This window comes from Austrofundulus limnaeus, unplaced genomic scaffold (genome assembly GCF_001266775.1).
Source record: "Austrofundulus limnaeus strain Quisiro unplaced genomic scaffold, Austrofundulus_limnaeus-1.0 Scaffold23, whole genome shotgun sequence".
In the NCBI taxonomy this organism is placed as follows: Eukaryota; Metazoa; Chordata; class Actinopteri; order Cyprinodontiformes; family Rivulidae; genus Austrofundulus; species Austrofundulus limnaeus.
The window spans coordinates 458891-482955 of record NW_013952425.1 but is presented as its reverse complement, the minus strand read 5'-3'; the positions used below and the strand labels follow the sequence as shown (position 1 = coordinate 482955).

The window sequence follows — 24065 nt, the reverse complement described above, 5'->3', positions numbered from 1 at the left end:
GTGAATTTTGTTCGTATCTAAAAAAATCGTAGAATACGAAAACATTGGTGAATGCCACAAATTCTCCTAAATCACTCGTACGCACAATTTCAGAACAAATCTGTGTGTACGAACGGTTCTTGCATGAGGCCCAATGACTCTATAATCTATTAAATTAATGGCACTCCATCATTTAGACACTGGTCACTTTTCCCAGTAATTCTCCTCACAGGTCTGTTCTGACCTACGTGTAGAAGAAGTAGATTTTTGTTGAATATTTGCTGTTTAGACTTCACTAAACAGTAAATAAAGTGAGGATATAAAGACTAAAGTCCCTTTAGACCAGGCTTGTCAAAGTAAGTTACAGAAGGGGTTGAACTTCTTTGCAGAAAGTTGTTTTTACTACCGAACATTTGTGATACAGGTTGGTCCATGTTATTGAGTAGCATTGTATGATTCAAAAGCGAGCCATTTGCTCAAACGGATGAAAGGTTTTTGCCCTCCGAGCTGCTCTGGATGCTAACATGTGTCTCTTCTGGTGGTCTCATCTCAAGTAGCTGTTAGCTTGGCTCCTTCCTGAGAATTCCTCCCTGATTCTTCAGACACTGAGTGCTCTGAACACTTTCAACTGCAGGTGCCGTATTCCCTCCTGATCAGTAGTTCAGACCTGAACTTATCACTTTAGGGCCATTGCTCCTCTTACCGTTTTTTTCTTCTTCTCTCCCTCCTAACGCTTTTATGGCAGTTTAAAGTTTTCTTTCTTTTTTGTGTGTTGCAACATAAGACAGGCTGAATGAGAGAAGATGGATGCTGCGGCGTGCAGCCGGGAAAGATAATGAATGAAGTCGACCGTGGGTGGCGAAGACCATCACTAAAGCATAATGGGTCCCAATAGAGGAGTGGGGATATTGACCCGTCCGTCACTCCACCCCCTTCCTTCTTTCTCTTTTCTCCCTTACATACAAATAGACTCTTGTGAGTGTATACGCATACACAGGGCTGTATGCAAGACGCAAACAGGGCAAATGAGCACTTTTCTGTGCACAAAACGTCCTTTAAGCATTTTTTTGCATCGTTTGTTTTCTTGACATAGGCGCCAGGTGTGAAATTCTTACCTAAGACACCTTTTCCTTTGGAAGGCAAATGAAACAGACTGTTTTCATCAGATATAAATTGTAATATGTTGGGTTTGAATTGTGGAAGGATTGTCCCTCCAGATGCAGAATGCCAGCTTAATCATGCTTATTTGGCTTACTTCAGGCAACATTCTTTGATATGGATTCTTTGAGAAATTGATTGGAGCAAATTGGCATCCTGGAAGCAGATTCAGCAAAGCATTTTCATCTTTTGAACTTGGAAAGTTTTTTTTGTTTTTTATTTATATTTTTTTGCAGACCTTTCTGTTCTTCCTTGCAGTTGAGTTTTTAGTCCCTCCTGATATAAATCACTTCAGATCTGAGATGAAGCAGCGGTACAGAGCAATCCTCTTTCATTGCTGTCCTTTGTGGACAAATCTGACAACAGCTGCACTGTCCATATTTCACTTAACCCTTTCATATTCTTCCTTTTGACTCATTTATTATTCATCCATCCATACAGCCACTCTCACTTTCATTATTAGATACCCAGTGCATTAGAACTGAAGCATGCTTATTACCATTCAGTCTAGCTTTTCAATTTACTACATCAAAATACAACTCAAACAGAAAGTGAACTATGGTTTTTAGTAGAGTAGATKGCACTACTGTATGTAGGTCAAACTCGTTTTCACCAAGGGCCACATGAGCGTTATTGTGACCCTCAAAGAGCCATTTGTAATTAACTTTGACTAAACAGAAAACGTCACCTTCCCCATCTCATTGCACAACCTGTGCACAGCTAACAAACAATAACGGAACTCTACCTMCTTCCTGCATAGAAACAGGAAAATAATCGACATGCGTTATGGGAGATGTAGTTTATGGTCAATGTAGTTTGATGTGGTTTCTTGTCAAAGCAGCTTATTTTGAGACATTAATACAGGGCTGTTACTCAAAGGCAATGGTTCATGGGCTGGACAAGTATTATCTTTCACCTTTTAAATATGACTATTTTGTTTCATTTTTGAATCATAAATTGGAATTTTACAATTGATGTAAAAACTATTTTTACACTCGGGGGCAGTACCCCTGGATTGGCAGACTGGGGTGGTGGTCCCCCTGTTTAAAAAGGGGGACCGGAGGGTGTGCTCCAATTACAGGGGGGTCACACTCTTAAGCCTCCCTGGTAAGGTCTATTCAGGGGTCCTGGAGAGGAGGGTCCATCGGATAGTCGAACCTCGGATTCAGGAAGAGCAGTGTGGTTTTCGTCCTGGTCGTGGAACACTGGACCAGCTCTACACCCTCAGCAGGGTCCTGGAGGGTGCATGGGAGTTCGCCCAACCTGTCTACATGTGTTTTGTGGACTTGGAGAAGGCGTTCGACCGTGTCCCAAGGGGGGCCTTGTGGGGGGTTCTCCGGGAGTATGGGGTACCGGGCCACTTGATACGGGCTGTCAGGTCCTTGTACGACCGGTGTCAGAGTCTGGTTCACATTGCCGGCAGTAAGTCGGGCTCGTTTCCGGTGAGAGTTGGACTCCGCCAAGGCTGCCCTTTGTCACCGATTCTGTTCATTACTTTCATGGACAGAATTTCTAGGCGCAGCCGAGGCGTTGAGGGGATCCGTTTTGGTGGCCTTAGGATCGCATCTCTGCTTTTTGCGGATGATGTGGTCCTGTTGGCTTCATCGGAACGAGATCTSCAGCTCTCGCTGGAGCGGTTCGCGGCCGAGTACGAAACGGCCGGGATGAGGCTCAGTGCCTCCAAATCCGAGGCCATGGTCTTGAGCCGGAAAAGGGCAGAGTGCCTTCTCCGGGTCAGGGGGGTCGCCCTGTCTCAAGTGGAGGAGTTTAAGTATCTGGGGATCTTGTTCACGAATGGGGGAAGAAGGGAGCGGGAGATCGACAGGCGGATTGGTGCAGCGTCTGCTGTAAAGYGGGCGCTGTACCGGTCCGTCGTGGTGAAGAGAGAGCTGAGTCAGAAAGCGAAGCTCTCGATTTACCGGTCGATCTACGTTCCTACCCTCATCTATGGTCATGAGCTTTGGGTCATGACCGAAAGAACGAGGTCCCGGATACAAGCGGCCGAAATGGGTTTCCTCCGCAGGGTGGCTGGGCTCTCCCTTAGAGATAGGGTGAGAAGCTCGGTCATCCGGGAGGGACTCAGAGTAGAGCCGCTGCTCCTCCACGTCGAGAGGAGCCAGTTGAGGTGGCTCGGGCATCTGGTAAGGATGCCTCCTGGACGTCTCCCTGGTGAGGTATTCCGGGCACGTCCCACCGGGAGGAGGCCCCGAGGAAGACCCAGGACACGCTGGAGGGACTATGTCTCTCGGCTGGCCTGGGAACGCCTTGGAGTTCCCCCGGAGGAGCTGGAAGAAGTGGCTGGGGAGAGGGAGGTCTGGGCCTCCCTTCTGAAGCTGCTGCGCCCGCGACCCGACCCCGGATAGGCGGAAGAAAATGGATGGATGGATGGATGGATGGATGGTAAAAACTATTTTTACACTCGGGCTCTTAGAAAGGGCCTTGAGTTTGACATGTGACAAAGACAAAACTCGCAAATATCCGCGAAAATAATGCGTAAGTGGGAAAACCCCATTCGTCTTTGGAGCTTGTTGAGTAGAACCATGTTTCAGAGTTTATTCAGGTCTTGTACAGTATAGTTTCATTTTACATGTATGAACTAACAATTTGATATCTTTAATAGTTTTTACACAATCACAGTTTAAGCAGCTTTGACATTCTTTTGGACCTTAGTTCTCTAAAAAAAATTTRAAAAGCTTGTACATCAAGCTGTCGTGATTTTGTCTGATTATTACAAAAGTAAGTCACAAACTATTATTGGATTTTATCCATGAAAGCTGGTGTACAATGGTTTTTCAGATAGAAGCTGCACCAGCACCCTTCAGAATGTCCTCAGCAATCCCTCTAGTTTTATTATTGTCCCTTGTTGGTGGTCAATAAGCCGAAAGGAATCGACCCTCTTTGGTGTCGTTGAAGCAGCAGGGGGGATCAGCTTGTGATTATGGTGATTACAGTTGGTGCTTACACCCTCCCCCACCCCCTCAACCCCTCTTCAGCTGGCAGCCCGAGTTCTCATCTGCCAGTGATACCAAACAACAGAGGAGTGAACTGGAGGAGGAAACCATGAATTGGGACAAGAGAAAATGTATTGCTTGGTTAAAAATCATACATTTTTCCCGCTTTTTCAAACCCTGTCTCACAAAATAATACCCAGGTCACATTCTGTCATATGCACAATAAAGAACAGCTAAACCAGTTACTTTAGATTAAGGACTATAAAGGAGATTGTTTACAATTTACGAGCCTTGGGAAGATTCAGCTCTTCTTCCTCACGTGCTGTGTTTACATCCATGCACAATAAAGCCACGTACACCTGGACGTATTTGAATGCATAACGCACACATTATTCTTTTCTCCCTGTTTGATCAAAGAGGTCCACCTCAGCCAAGTGTACGATGAAATCTTTTATACCCATTTAGTGAAAATATAAAGTTATTGTGTTAGGTCATCAGAGTTTGCCTTTGATTTGCATGTAAATCAATCAACAATGATTTTTTTAGAGCTGCAACTAACAATTATTTTTATATAGAAAAACTATATATAAGTATCCATGACTTTGTTAATCTAGTCAGTAGTTCTCAAACCGTGGAGTGGACCCCCATGGGGGCAGAGACACAGGGGTCTAGTTTTAGCGGGGAGGGAACATTGCTCAATTGCTGGGTTTTAGTCCCGTGGTTTTGATGACACGATTTCAATGGGAGGGCATGAAGTAAAATGTCTACAGAGGAAGCCATTATACTATATTGATTCTGTATTGAACACATTTAGACCCAGTTTCAAGAGAAAGAAATCAGCAATTAGTCAACAACTATGTCAGACTTSGCCCGTATCTAATAAAAATGAAGGAGTTCCGACAGAACGTAAAGATTTGCCGACAATCCAGGCTTTTGATATCGCAAGCTATCTGGTCTTTCTGATGTCTTACTGCACCAAAAAGGTGATGAAAACCTATACAAGTCTGAAGGCGTGTAACTTCAACAAGCATACAATGCATATCGACGTAATGCTAGGGCAGCCTGGAAAGTCCAGATGAGGTCTATAGCAGATTACCAGTAATTTAATAAACCCTACTAAAATACAATTACATTGTCTGGATCAGGTTTCATTTGTCTAGCTGTATTACAACTTGTAAATTACTGGTAAGATTAAATAAAATAGTACGGTATCACTCTGCTAAACATGCTAACAAAAATTAAATTGTAAACCGCGCATGTTTTGTTCATGGAAGTGTTTGTGTCTTTGTTTCTATCTCTGACTGCTTCCATCTCTTCCACCCATCTCAGCCATTTCTCAGTGTGACACCCAATTTTAACCTGCATTCTCACCTGGTGATTACAAACCTTCCCGCTCTTATTAGAGCCATGCAGAAAGTGCAGCGAGGACGAGTGCGCAGAGAGGAGAGGGCTGCCTTGATAATTGTTTCTCAGTTTTACAGGCTTGACCCCTTATTTATTTGAGTGGCATTTACTGCCTACGAATTAACTCTTGGTTGGCAGGGACAGAGCTGCTGACAGCTGACTGGGGTGACTGAGTGAGACGAATGGCGGGGTGGGGTGGGTTCATGAACCCATAAAGCTCAGCATGGGAGGAAGTCGGCGGACCACATCTCATTACCGGCCTGGCCTGAAATGAGATGGTTTTTTTTATTTTTTATTTTTTGCTTGTCCCTCACTGCTTCGATTGATTAGTCGGCAGCCAATCAATGTTAATTAAGGTGTAGAGAATCCTTTAATTGTGGGATATGAATCATTGTGTCAGACCCTGGCTTGACCTTCACAAGACTTACACTGTGAACATTCTCACTGGTGAATTAACACTGTTTGCTGCTACTTAATGGACTGGGATCCTGCGTGTGCAGTTGCAGTATAAATTTTGGACCATTTAATAATTTATTTGGGTTAAAGTTGGGGCGTTAGAAAAGTTATTCCAGAAARTTTTATCCAATCAGAAATCAGCTCTGATGTTTTTGGGATTGTTGTTTTATTAGATCACCCAAACCTAAACTGTTGATTTCAGGTTAAATGGACTAATTTTGAGGTAGTCCTCCTTCTGTATTATTTTACTCATTTTTTGCAGTTCACTAGTACCACAGCACGATGCTAACCTCACCATGCTGGACATTTGCTGTTTTTTATAGTTTTGAAAGTTTAGCCTTGTATTTGCTCTGAAATAACTCAATGTCTGACCGTAAATCATTCTACCAGAAGGCATTTGTATTATCTGTGGGCAGCTGCTCATTTCAGTAAAGAGTTCTGATTTTTTTTTTTCAGTGCAAGAGCTTTTTTCTTGGTCAGCACCCTCTCAGTTCATGGTTGATAGGGACACAGTTCAGTAAGTCCTGTCAAACACATTCTTTTTATTCAGGCAGGAAGAAACAATTTCAGTTCATCATGATCATTAGGCTTTGTGTCATGACTCCTAGACTTCGTGTTTGTTGTTTGTTGGTTTTATTTAGTCCTTTTTTTTTAGCTGTTTGCAGTTTATTGTGTATCCTTGGTTTGAGGTACGTTGTGTTAAGTTTGGTTTAATTTCTCACTGCATCTGTATGTCATTGGCCAATTCTTACCTTCAGTGAACCGTTCTCACTTGTTCCTCTTGTGCTCATTAATCTCAGCTGTTTCCATTGTTTTTCATTCTTTCTAGTCCTACTTACGCTCTTGGTGTGATTGACGGAATTCTTTGGTGTGGGTGGAGTTTGGCAAAATGGGGTAGAGTTTCTTAGCTGTGTGGGCAACCCATTCTCGCTCTCAAGTCGTCACATATTGACGCTTTTCCAAGGTTCCCTCTGCGTCCGATTTTGACGTGTCTGGTACCCCCACCCCCCTCGCGTCAGTTATTGACGAGATGGGGCGAATTCCGTTGTTATAATTTCAGAAAGTGTAGAAAATCCACAAAAACTACCATCCCAAAGCCTAAAATTACCTTTATTCACTCTAGACATGCTGTCCCTGACCCTAGTACCTAAAATTAACCATTAACCCTGATACCTTAAATTAACCATTTTTAGAAATTGTAGGAAATTCACATAAACTACATGTTCCAAAGCCTAAAATTACCTAATATTCGCCCTAGACATCCTATCCCTGACCCCACTACCTATAATTAACCATTAACCCTGATCCCTAGTATTAACCACGGACCCCAAGTCAAAGACCCCTATATTTTGCGTCCCAACGCATCAAACCTGGATGCCGAGGGAACACAGAAATGCCTGGTGTGTCAGAAACTGACGCGACGGGTGTACGCGATGCATCAAAATAAGACGAATAGGAAACCTTAGAAAAGCGTCAATATGTGACGAGACGGAGTGAGAATGTGTTAGTGTGGAAGTAGTTTGTCCTAATGGTCATTGACAGAGTTTGGAAAATAGCAGAGGTTCGTGGGTGTGGGCGGAGTTTGGCAAAACCATGATTGGTCGAATTGACTTGTCTTGTGGGGTAAGTTAAAAGTAATGGTAATAGTAAAGTTATTGTGAATATGTATATACTGTATATAATTTATTGGCTTCACATGTAGTATGACTAGCACCTTCCTCTCTGGAGCTATGATTAACAATAATATTTGTATTCCAAAAAATGATCTTTTCCAGATGGTTTAGGGCTGATTTGACCAAGTCAAAACAGCCCAAAACCAATATGTATGTCATTCAAATGTTATGTGGCTAGCACCTTCCTGTCTGAAGTTATGACAAATATTTATAGTTTAAAGTTGTAGATGCTTTCTGGCTGTTTCACCCGAGCTGCATATCCCCTCCAGCTGCCCAGCGTTCATCCAACCAAATTGTTCTGGCTTCTTCAAACCCCACCCAAAATAGTCAAACAGACCAATCATATCTTTAACAAACTCCTCCCACACACCAAGAACCTCCCATTTAGTGACTACAGAGACCCCCTTCTCAAGGATTGAGGTGTATATATTTGAGATCTAATGTATAGAGTCCACTTTTGTGGGTTAGACAAAGTCCACAATAAATTTAAACTAGTTCATCTAATTCTTGTTTTTCATTTAAATAATTATAGATGTATAAATCATCCCCCCATGGAAAAGACGGGTTCACAAAATCATTAATGCTCTAAAATGAATGCATTCATTCCCACGATGAGTGTATGTACACTTTTTACTGCATTTGCACCGTGTTTTGCTGCAGCGGAGCTCACGGAGATCATGCACGTAATGGGTGCACAAACCGAACCGAATTTTGTGTGTGCCGCTTTTTATTTTCTCCAAACAGATGCAGAGCCCCCAACAGATCAATACCTGTCAAAACGGTCACGAGCTAATGCTGTGAGATAAGTATTGCTATTATGTGAGGCGGGAGGCTCTCTGTGCATATGAAGCAGGGCTTTGATTGATGACTGCCAAAAAGAAAATGGCACAAGAGAACACCACTGGCACCATAATTGTGCTCTTTAATGAAGACCTACATTCAGTGTTAAGATGATTTTGCAGTCAGATGATTGTGTCTACTCCCCTCCTCCTCCTCCTTTCTGCTCCCCACTCCACCACCACCATCCATCATTCAGTAATAACATTGCAACCTGTGCATGGTCCAATAGTAGACCCATGACTTTTCAGCTCTTCCTCCACAGACAGAGGAATTTGTCCCTGCCAGTGCCATCTGAACCTTAAAGAAAGGGCCAACATGACTCTGTTTTCAGACTTATTAATCTCCCAAACTATTTGTTTCTCTGGCCTGACAGCCGTGGGCGCTTGTGCTTGAAAGTTAAACACTGCAAACGTTTCCAGCTTTATTAACCCATGTGTTCATTTGCAGCTGATTGTCTTTCATTAAACAAAATTCATTTCTGCGTTTCAGGTGTAACAACAGGACCCAGTGTGCGGTTGTGGCCGGGCCAGACGTGTTTCCTGACCCCTGTCCTGGAACCTACAAATACCTGGAAGTCCAATACGAATGTGTGCCCTACAGTACGTATCCGTTTCCCCTCACGCACAACCCTAATGCTCTTATCCATTCTCATTTCCTCTTAACAACACTGACTGGCTCATCAGCTGCTCGCTCATTAGCTTGCAAGCGCTGCTCTAAACGTTCAGAAATATCTCAAATGTGTCGCCCAGTGTGGTGAAGCAGATTAGGGCCCAGCAGTGGGCTCGATGTGATGATTTCTGTGATCCATGCCTGCGCAGATGATAAAGCCGATGCAGTTCATCAGAGCGGAGGGATGTTAACAGTTAATGCGGTGCTCTTGTGTATTAATAATTAAAAAGAAATTCTTGCTTTACTATCCAACTCTACCTGACTCACATATTTTATTATTCACAATGACCAAAAATAACATGGAATTTAAAAMCGTTTATGTTCATTACGATAATAGAAAAGGCTACTTTTAGCAGGTTTTTTTGTCTAATTGTATGCAATGTGTGATTAAAATGTTAATGACAGGCGATACTAATAATGCAAGGAGCAATTTGCTTTTGTAGTTTGTTAATCATTTGATTAATTTCACTTCCTGCTCCAGTGTGTGACTGTTTTCTACAAACCAGCTTAAAGCTAAGCATTTTATGGACATTTTAGACAGTTCATAGACAGGAAGTCATCAAAATAAGGAATTGTACAAATGTGTGTGATGTCATTCTTATAACACGAGTAGTTTCTTTTGAACAAAGTAATAGCACAAAAGTTTCTATAATCTTTAACTTTTTACTGCAAAAAATAGCTTAGCTTGCCTTAAGAGTATTACAAAACCTTTTATTGTTTATTTTTTACAAGTCTACAAGTTTTCTCTCAGTTATTAAAAATTTATCACAAGATTGGGAAAAGCAAAAAAAAWAAAAAAGGCAGGAAAAACAAGTTTTGGTTTGTAGCAATAGCATTAGCATTATAGCATCGTGATTCGTAGAGTTTATATCATAAGCGGAGATTCTTGAATGGGCGGAGCTTGGCAAAACCTCTGGTCGCATTGACTTGTCTGAGATGAAGTAATGGTAATARTAAAAATGTTGTCATCATGTAAAAGTAATTTATTGACTTTAAATTTTGTGCAGCTAGCACCTTCCTATCTCAAGTTACGACTAAGATTAATATTTATACTTAAAAATATTGGTACTTCCTGCCCAGCGTTCATCCACCCAAACTGTTCTGGCTTCTTTAAAGCCCACCCAAAATAGTTAATCAGCCCAATCATGTCTTTAAAAAACTACACCCACAAAAGTCAAACAGACCAATCATGTATTGAACAAACTCCTCCCACACAAGAACCGCCCATTTAGTGACTGCAGAGACCCCCTTCATGGGTTCATTGGCCGCTCCATTGTTCCAGATAAGTTTCCATACATTAATCATTTTTAAAAATCTGTTTTTTTTTTTTCTCCATTGACAGGAGGTACACAGTTTTTAACATGAGACTGTTCTTATGGATAGGGCCTTTATTAATGTGGAGGAATCATTTTTGATCTTGTCAAGTCTGACAAGCGTAGAACTAAGAAATGGCCACTTCACTTTAATCAAAAGGAAACATACTTGTTTCTGTTTGGATCAGCTTATTGGAACGAAGTAAATGTTCTGACTACTAGGGCGTTTATTTATTTRTTTTTTAAAGCAAAGGTGTATAAGAGCAGTTTCATTACTGCAGCAGGTGAAAAGAAAACACTCAGAACTGCAGTGGAAAGTACCGAACAGGGAGAGGAAAGATTAAATGACGGTGGCAGGATGAGCACGCGGTGAGGAAATCTGCGTGAGGTGAGAGGAAGTGGCGTGGACGTTGCCATATAACCCTCGGCATTGTTTGGAAGTGACTTTTCAGCGGAACATCAAAGTCAGTAACCATGATCTTGATATTCTTTGTCCCTGTCAAAAATGATTTGCGAAAAACAAAAATAAAGACATTTGGAAATGTTCAGCCACAGACTTTTAGCTGTACGGTCCGCAGCTGCTGGATTGAAGCGAGTTGTTGTAATTCAAATTCAAATCAAACCCATCTTTTGTAACATTTTATGTCTCTCCGCGGTACCGTCAGAAGTGCGCCTGACAGCAGCTTTCATGTCGTGATGTAAGAGCCCCTTTTACCTGTGATCTAAAGCCCGCAAATGGCCCTTTTATATCTGACTCCTTGCTTTATGCTGTTTTAGCTACCACAGTGTCTTTTTTAAGGCTGTCCATATATAAAACGCGGACGCTGAAGCTGCTTCAGTGGACAGTGACACAACTTTGATCAGTACCCTAATTGTGGTTTGCAACTTCCTGCTCAGTCTGCTTTGATTCCCACCCTGCTGTCCCATTATTTCCTGTTGTTTACATCCTGTTGAAACCGAGTTGAACTTTTTGGTCCATCTGCTCTGATTTTCGTCGTAATTGCGAGGCTTTTCCGTGTCGAGCTCTGAAGTTTTACTTGAAGCCGTTTTTCACCAATACAGCTGCTACTTCACAATACAGATGTTGTTTTTCTTTTTCTTTTTTTATATCACAGATTCTACCAGGTACCAGATGCTCCTTTTTAAAGATTTTGGCCCAACTTCAAAAGATCCGAGCTGACACTAAAGGCTGACTGCAGATCAGTGATCAGTTGGAAAGAAAGAGCATTTGATGACATATAAACTTTTTTTCAGCTAAACGTCATTGTGCAAAAGGCATCTTTCTTTGATCAGAGGGGAAATCTTACAATTCCATAGTGATTGATTCTAACTTTAGTTTATAAATTTGTATATTACTGTCAGTTTGACAATACACAATGGTGCCATTTTTCTGTTATAGTTTCGGCACGACTCACGTCACCCTTGTTTGACCCAACTTCTGCAGAGTCTTGATAGTTTTCCACATAACTAAGTTTCACCTCAATGTGGGCGGGGCATTATAGTGTGGCTACTCAAAAACTTACCACCAACAAATAAGTGAACAAAAGCCAAAACACACTGGCCATTTTCTGCCACGGATTTCAAAAATACCATGGCCGAGTCTAGCAAGGGTGGAGCCAAAGGGGTGGCTGATTTGCCTGATGTGTCACTCCCAAATGATTGACAGTTCGGTTGGGGATTACATTGGCATTTTAAAGATGGGCAGTTAGAGCGAAAACAGTAAATATCTGTCAAGTACCTTTCTTGTCTGATATAGAGGAAGCCAATCGTGTGAATAAAAAAAAAAACACTTTTCTGACCCACTGAATTAATAGAAAACAATAATTTTGTGCCCGTCTGTAACATTGCAATAGAATGGAGCAACTAGAAGAGTTCTTTTCGAAACACTGATGGGTTTGGCCATGTGACCGCCATTTTAAGTATATAATTTGACTGTACTGATACGTTGACGATCACAGCTCCAAGTTTTAGCTCAATATTTGAATATTCAAATAGTTTTATATATTTGGATGTGTGTCCCCTAAAAACACCTTGGCCACACCTTGCAAAAATGACTATGTCTGCCTATGGATTCAAGTCTACCTTCCCTCTGCTGGTTAGAGTCGGTAAACTGAGACAGTTTGGTCTAACTCCCTCTAAACCCATCATCCGTCAACAAGCACAGAATTATTTGCACCTCCTCATTTTACCAGTGTTGCCATTTTAATGGCTATAGTGTCTTAAAAAGTAAATAAAAATGAATGTGCTGTGGTTGTGAGGTTTTGAATACGGTGGTTTTGATTCCTGTGATGGATACGCTCTCTTGATTGGCATAGTACTCTGGCCAATCAATGGCCTGCAGTCAGCTGACATCAAATCTTCAGCTTGGCTGCTTGGAACCTCAGCCAGAAAGCGACCTGAAAAGTGAGTGGGACCACCCAAAGGACTCTGAACCTGTACCAGGTCGACCCCAGTAGGGCCTAATTGAGTCCATGGAAAAAGGCAATTTACAGACATTTCTGTGGCAGCGACCGGTAGCTTCCTGACATTTTGAGGCAAATCCCATCTTCCTACTATGATAACCAGCTGATCTCAACCACAGAATTAAGAGTTTTATCTGCCATGGAAAGCAGATAGTCTCAGAGGTTTAAAGCAAGTGGAGTCAAGTTCAGTTGTTCAATGCAATGAAAAAAATAGCATCATAAGCCAAGATGGATGTTGTCTCAGGGCTGAGCTGGCAGCCTGCAAGTGCTTTATTAAGTGTATAGAGGGTAATACTGAGGGAATAAAGGTTCAGGCTTTGGTTGGATGCTTCTATATAGACCTAGTCAGAGCTGCTCAGATGGTTATTGCTCCCTAGAGGGTGACTTTATTAACTTTTTTTCCCCTTTTCAATTCAAGTCATTATACTCTTCTTTTTTAAACTTTAAACATGTTTTATGATAGACATAGTTGTGCATTGCGGCTTCATTAAAATAAGTTGTTTTCAATGGTGGAACCTTGGTTTTGAGCCAGTTTTGGTCCTATACACTCAGTGTAATTGACTCATTGTTCAATAGGATCTGAATGGACCACGATATGATGTCTGTCCCCTTATTTCAGTTTGATTGCATATGGTTGAATATAGTGTACAACAGTCCCCTAGTCATGTGGTTTCAATTATTCAGACTTTTTTCACCTCTAACCTTTCTAGAATCATATTTAGGCACATAATTATAGACATCATGACTTCATTTTTCAAAAAGCCTTCCACCTAATACAGACACTAATTTTTTCCTGTCTCGGCCAAATCCCCCGTGTAAGAAAAATAACAATAGTTGGCCTCTAGGTCAAACAAATTTCTGCAATACCCATTGGAAAAAAAAGGAATTTCCATTTATTCACAACCTTCCTGCCTTTTTGTAAGAGCTAGTAAGTGTATTAAAAATACACACTGAAGTTAAAAATGAAAAAAAAAATCACATATTGTTGGAAAGGAGTTTGGCAGCTTAATTACTGTAATATCCAGGCCTCTAATTTGGACTTGAAGAAGATGGGGCCACTGTGAATGGTGAAAATATGGATTGTGCCCAGATATTGTACAATTATTTAACAATATAATAGAAGTTATTCATGTTGGCATTAATTTATATACTTACTAGAGTAATAAAGTGCAAACATAAGGGGCCACTGGACAAGTTCATGAGTGATCATCCAAATAAAGCAACCATTTCCTCTGTTTTTAGCTTCGAACAATCACAAGAATTATTATTTATTAGTGCAATTTTCTTTAGATTTTTGGTTAAAACCATCAGTCTTGTGAAAATAAGCTTTGACTCCGAGGATATCCAGTGCTAACGTCTCCAATTAAAGAAAAATATCCTCATTTGTTTTAATTGGCAATGAAGACAGAGACATAGAAGCTCAGTTGTGAAAAGGCTCTTAGCACAAGTCTCTTTACTCCGGTACCTGAAACCGACCGAAGGATTTGAGTGTTTAATAAGGGAGCCAGCCACCCATGACTCCCAACACTCCTTCAGCAGTAGAGACCTGACTCTCTTTTCCACTGACAAGCTCTCCATCTCAATCCTAATTCTTTTCTTTTTTACGTCTCCCTCTCCTTCACTTACKTTCTCCTTTTAAGTGCTGTCGTTGCCTCCACTTTTCCTCCACCTCCTTTCCACTATACCCCTGCATTTGCTGCTTTTCTACCCCGCACTTTACAGCCTCCCCTCTTTCCCGATAGCATTTATTCCCTTTTCTTATTACCGCTCTCCTCTCCATATCTTTAGGAAGATTGCACAATCAGATCCGCTGCTAAAAATGGCACAGGGAGTGTGCTAAATCATTGGACACATACCGTAGATACAATATTGATTTCATTAATTTGCGATTTGATCCGCTCCATCAGCTGTAATGGAAAGAAGAAGGAGACGGGGGGAAAAWAAATAAATAAATAAAGAGAGTTACAACAATTACTGCTAAGAGTGCCAGCCTGTGGTGTGTGGCGGTGTCACAGTGTAAGGCAATCCATCATATTTCCATTTGGGCTGCTGTCTGAAACATTACTTGACATGAGCTGTGAATTGCTTTTGAGGAAGTAGCATCGTGTTGAATAACGGCAGGAAGCGAAACAGGAAGGGAAAAGATTTTGAAAAGGATGACGGTTTGCGGTTTCGAGGTGCATCACGGTTTTAAAGAGATCCCCGATTAGTTGTAACATTAGATTTTAAATGATAAACATATACTTTAACTGTAAGATAAAGACTGTAAAAATACTGTAGGATGTTCAGTTTTTATTCGTAAACTAAAAGTTTAAAAATATATTACACGGATGGGGCCATTTTATTTACAAGTAAAGCATTCTGGGTAAATGATGACGTGGATAGGTCMTCRGYRYGAGGCTGCTAGCGAGCTATATCCACCCTGAAGGTTAATCTTGGACAATATCTGATGATTGACTCTTTTAAATGAAACCAGAGAGCGTTGACAGASAGGAGAAGGTAGAAATGACTCAGTCTGTAACTGAAAATATAGATGGAGGACAACAGAGCTGCTTCATGGAAGAAGAACCTCAGCTTAGCCTGTTAGCTTTAGGGTTAGACCCAACACTATCACCATATACTGTATGTATTAGCTCAGCTCTACACATTCTCCTCTCGTCACTGAGGTCCTCCATCCACATGACAGAGAGRGGAACACAAAAATGACTCAGCTGCAACTGAAAATATGGATGGAGGACCTCAGTTTAGCTTGTTTGTCGCACTAGCGCCCAGCTAATATGTTTAAGGCAATATAGCATGAGGGCTAGTACAAAGGCTAACAGGTTAACCTGAGGTTCTTCTTCCATGAAGCAGCTCTGTTGTCCTCCATCTATATTTTCAGTTACAGGCTGAGTCATTTCTACCTTCTCCTCTCTGTCAACGCTCTCTGGTTTCATTTAAAAGAGTCAATCATCAGATATTGTCCAAGATTAACCTTCAGGGTGGATATAGCTCACTAGAAGCCTCGCACCAATGACCTAGTTGATGTCATCATTTACCCAGAATGCTTTGCATGTAAATAAAATGGCTCTGTCCGTGTTAAAATATATATAAAAAATTACAAACTAAACAGCCTACAGTATTTTTACAGTCTTTATTTTACAGTTAAAATAAATGTTTATCAAATAAAGTTTAATGTTACAACTAATCGTGGATCCCTTTAAAACGTATTCGGTGTCTGTGAGGGACTGAGCAGTCGAGGCAAAACACAACGAAAGACGTCTTAAAAATAAAGATTTTTATTTAGCTGACAAACATCAAATTTATATTCAAGTAATCTATTACCGAGGCCTACAAAAGAGTTCAACAAAAAATATACCCAAGAACTGAACAAATAAGCTGCTTGACTGCAAACTAATCCAACACAATGCACATTAGGGAAGCTTATAGTTGTATACTTGTACTATAGTATTATAGTAGTTTGGCCAAAGAAGGTAACACAAATGAGGAACCTTAGTCTTAACATAGGTAACTTTGACCTAAAGGTAACTTGAGGGTAAAATTGTCCCTATTGCTCAGGAGGAAGAGACCGACRCCCCACCAGGATGAATGTTTCATGTGTGCACTCCATTATAGCATTGTTAGGATCAAAATATGAGTTTAGCAAATAAAATACAGGGTGTCCCCGAGAAAATTTGCTAAATGTCTGGGTCATATATTTCAACCCGTTCAGCTTTCTCTCTATTTTCCATGAAGTTTTCTGAACTGTTACGTCACAGTATTTGCAACCAAACTGCTATATAACATATGGACTTACCAACTACAATTTGGTGGTCTTCATTCTCCTCTGGTTCTGGGACAGACTCTGGCTCCAACATGTAAGGCTGGATGGACAAGTCTTCTGTTGCTGACATCTTTTAATTAGTTTGTAAATAAAAAGTTCCTGCACCTCTATATAGTCGTAAACCCCTCTATTAAACTAGTATGGACCACTGGAAGCTAGAAGGGGGCGGGGTGTGAAGTGCCTAGTTTAGATTTAAAGAGACAGCCTCAAAATGAGTTGATCTGAGACACACCTCAGGAAAAGTGTGAAAGAGGGGCTTGTGGAGTTACAATAAGGTGGAAGTCAGACAAAAGCATTGCAATTCCACTTTATATAAACTCCAACTGAATGATTTAAATGTGAAAAAGAAGGATTTAAAAACATGATATGTCTCATTTAATGTAAAATTTGGTCTAGTAGTAGCTGGGTGTCTACCACAATGCATACTTTAAGAAAAATATTTTTACACAAAATTCAACATTTTTATTAAAAAAATGGTAATGATTGTTGCTGTTAACTCTCATAAACACATTGTCGGATTTTATTGAAACTCTGAACCATAATTAAAAAAATAAAATAAATAAATAAAATAATAGTATTTTTTTTCTGTACCATGAATAGCATAAAGTAATACTGTCAGTCTCATGTCTCAGGTCTTAACTAGTACCTAACACACAAAATCCAATAAAATGGGCTTTTGTTTACTCTTTGTTTGGTCATCATTGACTGCCTGACATCATCAGCATCAGTTTGTGCATGCTCCTCCATGCACTTTACAAATTAACAGGGCTACGTTCTGGCCGTACCGATGCGCCGACCCTTAATGATGGTTCATAAACACCAGTCCGCTCCAGCGTCTGACATCTGTCTCTTGGCCGCCCTCTCACCTTGACTTTCTACGGGTCAGTGGCGAGATGCGCCTTTATTCTCTTAGTGGCCTATTAAAATCCTCTCTTTCACTTGTTCCGTCTTTCTTTTCCATGTAACTTTCAACTTTAACAGCTCCTCCCAAAGGTCGAGCTGGGAAGAGGTCAACACAACGGCGTCTCTCTCTGCCTCACACATCCAGCGTTTCTTCCCCTGCAGTAATGAAGCTCTCAGATTCCCTCGGTGGCCTCTCGAGCTCCTCCGACCTGTCACAGAAGATTGCACGTTCAGATCCGTGTTGCCCAGCTCCGCTGTTTGGAGTCATTTTTCAGTCGGCGAGAGCGCTCGTCGTCCTCGCTAAAACCAAGTATCTTCCTTCCTAATTAGTTTTTCCTCGGTGTACTTTCCATGGCAAATTAACCGATTTGGTCCAAGCGAGCGGTGGAAACGATGAGTTGAGGTATAATTACATGGCCTTTCACAGACCTGCTTTTGTTCCGTACATTGCACCCCCCCCTCCTACCTGGCACTCATGAGTATACAGAAGATGAAGTGGAGGAAAAGTGAGAAGCAGAAAAAGAGAAGACAAAATAAAAGAACAAAGAAAGATAACCTGCTGGTAGTCTGTTTCTATACATAAACCACTGGTTCCCCCCAACTGTTTGTAGCTAATAAGAACAATGTAGGATCCTGTCTGTCCCAGTGGGATCCAGCTCAGCCCAGTTGGACGCAGCTTCCAATTTAGAAGCCACGCCAAAGTATACGATCATCCAGTCGGGTCTCACGTTTACTCAAAGCTGTGTAAGCTTCGCCACTCAATTTGTCACATTTTCATTTTGACTCCTACTTACCTAATTGGTTTTTAATTCATTTTACTAATAATAACACAGTTAACAGGTTCAGGGGGGCGCATTTGAATAAAGGACTAGATTGTTTTGGCAGGTTTTACTCAGCACCTGCTACCAGTCCATGCTGGCAGCTACAACCATGAAACTGATACCCCACGCATGGCTGTCACTTACATTACAGCTCGCATATAACCCAGGATGATTACAGGGTCTGTTCTGGAGCGGTCACACCTTAAATAAACACCACCTGTGTGACCAGGATTGGACTTGGTGGCTGTTATGTGAACACTGGGTCTCAGCAGGGACAGTTCTGTGTTGTGATGTCTCTACACAGGTCACAAGCTTTTCTTTGAAGTTTTTATTTTGCGCTGCCTGGAGACAAGAGCTAATACCTGCTGTATGCACGTTTTAAACTATATGTGCAACGAAGCAGGCTTCAGTCTGTTGGCTCTCAGAGTAGGAGGCTGGAGGTCACTCTCAACCACAATCACAACATTTTGCATAAACTCACGCGATATTGTGAGGTCTTGTGTGGCAGGGGTTTCATGCCACGGTCCCCCAAAAACAGCATTAACTTCTAGCAATTCCACAAATGTTGCTACAATACAAAATATGTAAAGAACGATCAACTTTATGATGTATTTTCCTTATTTTTATTCACTATTCAATAATTATTATGTTTGTTTAGCACAGTGGTTCCCAAACGTTTTCTGCTAGGTCCCTTTTTTGGGTTAGAAGAAAATTCCTTAAACAACATTTCAAGTTCAAGTTAAAGAATCTGTATTATCCCCAAGGGGCAATTTGTTGCAGTCTGTAGATACATCGTATAAATAAAAAAAAATTCAAACACAAAATTCAATATTTTATTATAAATTGAATAAAACAGATTTGATTTTATGATAAGGATTTAAACCATTTATTAGATTTAAATTGTCTATTTTTGCAAATATTTTTCTTATCTTCCCTCCGGCTTTTGTTAATTACTATCACATAATCACATAAAACCTTTGCTCAGTATCTATAAGTTTGACTGAGTCATAGACATTTTTTGTATTTTTCTGTATTTTAACAATTAACATTTGAGAGTTTCAATAAAATCCTTCCAGTGGTTTGAGATATTTTGCTAACACACAAACATGATTGACTCCAACAGTTAATGCCAAAGTTGGAAACTGAGATCCCGTACCATCAGTTGGTGCTGAAACTACCGTATTTATTCAAGTATAATACATAAAATTAAATCCATAAAATCATCCATAAAGTTGGGGGGTAGTACTATACTCAGATAAATATTTTTACTAATGTATTTTAACTGAAATATCGGCTTCATTCACAAAATGCCTGAGTCCGGAAATGGTACCGTGTTGTAAAAAGCAGTTGAAACGAGCTTACCTCTGACACTCCTCCATGCTTCAGAGCGAGATAATAACAGATCCAAGCAGGCGACATGATGTGGAAAAAGGGGGAAAAAGCAGTCCTGCACCTTAGTAATGATAACGAACTAATGACATTAGCTTGTGACTGGGCCGCTCCTCGAACAACAACAAACACATGTTCDTCTGTAATGGCTGCCGTCTACCGGTGTTCTGAAAAAGTTTGTTTCCCTGAAAAAATGTTTCCCCACCAGAGGGGGCGCTCGTGAGTAGGAAGTAATCTGCTTTTCCCCCAGAAGATGGCCCAAATCTCATGTGAAGTCTCTGACTTTTGTGTTGGCGCATCCTGGTGGACTATGTGTAAAATGCCAGAATTCATATGATGCTGCTACAAAGCTCAAAATCATAGTTTGCTGATATATACTTGTTGTCAAAATACCTTTTAGTACATATGTTGGTAAAATTAAATAAACAGTCCAATGATCATTTTACTGATATGTAAAAAGACTGCAAAGGCTGAAAAATCTTGAAGTCTGTATTAAATTGAAGGTAGTTTGAGGATTAAATTTTTTATGCTTTTTAAGCTCAGAAGGGGGGGGGGTCGTATTATACATGAGATCGTATTATACACGAATAAAAACGGTATGTGGTGGGGATCAGGCTCAGCTACTACTACGCCAAATCTCAGCTCATAATCTGTAAAATTGACTTAATTATAGTCATTTTTGTTTTTGCAAATGTAAATCAGCTGTGATTTGAATTAGATGGGCTGTGTATATATGTACAGGTTAGACCAAAAGTGTCCAATCCTGGCCCTTGAGGACTACTTTCCTGCATGTTCCCCCCCTACTCCAACACTGCTGAATTGCCTCTTCAAGTTCCACAGATGCCTGTTAATCACCCATTCATTCAAATCATGAGTTGTAGCAGAGAAACCTCTAAAAACCCTTGGATTGAACACCCCAGGATTATATAAAAAAGCTGGGAGTAATCCTAGAGTAGATTGGAAACAGTGACATGGTATTACTAAACAAGACATAAACCTAACCAAAAGTACACAAGCAGTGTTTTTACCCAAGTAAAACAGAAACCATGGTTTATAAGTACAAACTCTGATTAAGAATGCAGTACATGATAAGCTAACATGATAAGGTAAACCTTAATAAAATCAAAAACAGAAATCCTTTTCTGTGACAAGTGGTGTCTCTGGTAATCCTTGTGGCCCAGATCAGGTGTGCAGTTTGCTTTTATCCATTTTTTAAACCACGGACCAATAATGATAACGTCTCAGTTAAGTTCAGTCCCTTCGATTTAGTTTCTGATGCTCAGTACTCCAGCATTATCGGTATTTCACCTTCCCAACACAGTTCTCTCAGACTCGGATAATCTCACAGCAACGTTTAAGCTTCTTGAAGAGTAGATCGTCCCGTTTGCTGTAATCAGTAAATCTACCGAGAAGCTTGTTTGTAAGTTCAGGTTGTTGTTTTCTTTCTTTCTTTTTTTCTTTGCCCTTGAGCTCTCCACACTGCACTCATTAGATCTAGCGTGGGAGTCAACATTGTGACAGCAGATTCATCACACAACCACACCCTCCTCAGTTCCAGCTGAACTGCCAGTGAGCATTAGGCTGCTTGTTCAGACACCGGTTTTTTTTCTTCTACTTTCCTCTTCTTCTTCCCACCTGAGTGACCAGCTTCACTTCCTCCCATGTGTGAAAAGCGGGGCGGGATCTAATGACAACTCATCGCTCAGTGACAGCTGACCACTTTCTCGCCCGGGCAGCATGCTTTGATGACGGTGACTTTCTGTCACATATCTCACACAACAGACAAACGGTGGCGCCGTGACCTGAATTCGCAGCAGCAGTCTTGTAAAGAAACAGTACTGCTAAAGATATACCTCAACCTTTTTTTTTTCATATAAGTAACTTTTACAGTTTTCTCTCAGTTATTTGCTATTTCAGCACACCATTAAAGTCTGATGGCGAATTAATCGATTCAGACAAAGAAAACTGATAAAATGTTTTGGTCTTTGTTTTTCTGGCCACAAACTGATAGTATTATGTCTATGTGATAAAACAAAAACAATATTGCGATAGACAGGTGATCAATAGAAAATATGTCCGATAGAATGTTAATAATTTCACAATGGAATGGAAGCTTACAAAATGTACGTAGGGAAAAAATAACGAATGGACAGCTACGGAAGCTGTAAAATTATGACCCTTCTTCTCCATCCACATTATTATTTATGTCTTCCTCTAGTTTCATAAAATATTTGTGGTCAACTCCACGCTGCTTTTGAGTTTATTGAAATCTACAAAATTTACTTAATAAAATAAGTTGCAGACCAGAGTTTTTAAAAACAACACACACAAAAACGACAGAAGCTGTAAACTCGCAAAAAGGAACGACGTGTAGCGAAATGAGAAACTTGGTGTAACGGCTCAAGAGAAAATTGTGGCTAAAAAGAGGAAAAGTCATGTCACGAATTTGACAARATTAATCAGTCTTTTTTCTCCTGGTCCTCATTTCAAACTGGTAAAACAAATAATTGTTGATACCAACTGAAATGAAACTCTTGTATTGTGACACAGTTTTTCAGCCATATCACCCAGCCCTAGTGAGCATGCACAAAATAGATGGTTGCATCATTGCTTCTGAAAAGCTCTGCATCCCCTGTTCAATTGGAACTGCTATAAACTAAGCTTATATTAAAAAATGTAGCTTTCAAAGCCTTTTCAAAACATCAGCTTTTCTAATCAAAACTTGTGTGTGTAATGGAATCTAAATGCTGCAGAAAGTCTGTTTTTAAAATTGTTTTTAACGTGTATGGAGCCTGATTCACCAGCAACACAACTGGACTTTGATTTGGCAAAATAAAAAATAAAAAATCTCTATCAACATAAAGTTTGGCCAWTGATTGCTTGGCTGCAGTGGCTTTATGTTAGTTTAAAATATTTAAATGTAGATGTATTCATTTATTCACCTATGTAGTGAATGGACATTGCAGAATGTTAATTAMATTTGTCTTATATCTAAATTTTTACATTTAAGAAAACAAACTAGGCCTTATTGTTACATACTGGTTCTATACAGAGGACAGTAGTAACAGTCATTGGGGGGATTAACAGTTAAACAACAGAAAAAAAAAGACATTTTCCCTGATGAAATACAATGGTACGGTTAAGCAGTAATTACCAATGTGGATAAATGACCAGTATAAAAGGGGTGAGTGTGGACTTGGGGAAGCTGTTTCCCCCCACTAATGGCTAAATAAGCTGCTGTAATCTATCAGCTCTTGGTTTTGTTGCAGCTGCTGTATTATTTGCTAAATRCAGGGTCCTCACTCCTTTTTTCATAAATTTATTCATTTATTTCTCATTGGAGAAGAATCTGAACAAATGCTTTACAAGCCATTGAAACATTCATAATTACTGCGATTCAGTACAGCACAAGAAAAAAACTTTTACCTCCCTGGCCTCACGCAGACATTTAGGCACCCCTGTCTGCAAAAATTGTCGGGGTGTGTCGAGGATACAGCACTAATTAGAGAATGTTCTCCTCAGGGGGTTATTTCTTTTAATGATACCCATACTAATCAAAATATTTTAATGTTTTTGTCTCCTTTTTCATGTGTTTTTATTTATTTTTTATTGGCCATTGGCGTATATGCAACTACAATATACACCAGACATATGGGACGGTTTCCAGTTTCAAGGTATTCTGAGGACTTTACAGATGGAAGCAAAACATTTATAAAAAGAGAATGGATGGCTGAGCCAGTTAGCAGTGTACAGTGGTCAAAAGAGTGAAATTCCTTTAAATATTTCCCTCTGTATAAAATAAGATGAAATCAAATGTTCAGTGACGAACACGGAAGGTTCTAGTTTGTTTAATGGCAGAACTCTTTAAATTAACACTTGTTTCAAACATACTTTGTACAACAGGCTACTGTCTACCACTGAACCAAGCTAAACTATAGAATCGAAACGATGAATGCTTTTGCTCAAGGTTGTCTTATTGTTAGCATCTCATGCGGCCCATGCTTACTAGACATATGTTATCGCCTCTCMCCATCCTTCGTTTTCTCCTCCTCAGATTGGTAGTCCTTGAAAAATCAAGGCACATTTTAGTGGATCCAATTAGGTTATTTCTGCTCCACTTGCTGCCATGTTCCACAAAAACGTATTTAATTTGGTTTTTCCTTGACTTCTGCTCATCTTTTCGCCCTCTGCTGGTCGGTCCCATGTGGGGTAGCAGATTGGTTG

The 24065-nt window shown here is 40.3% G+C and overlaps 1 protein-coding gene across 24 annotated transcripts in view; it reads left to right on the top strand.

The window, feature by feature from the left end:
- Positions 1-24065, top strand: part of LOC106514838 (latrophilin-3) — a 341417-nt gene that overhangs the window by 166394 nt on the left and 150958 nt on the right. For all 24 annotated transcript variants that reach the window (XM_014004292.1, XM_014004305.1, XM_014004307.1 and 21 more), the window contains one exon: positions 8951-9060. In XM_014004292.1, the coding sequence (XP_013859746.1) occupies positions 8951-9060 (110 nt within the window). The remainder of the gene's footprint in view (positions 1-8950; positions 9061-24065) is intronic.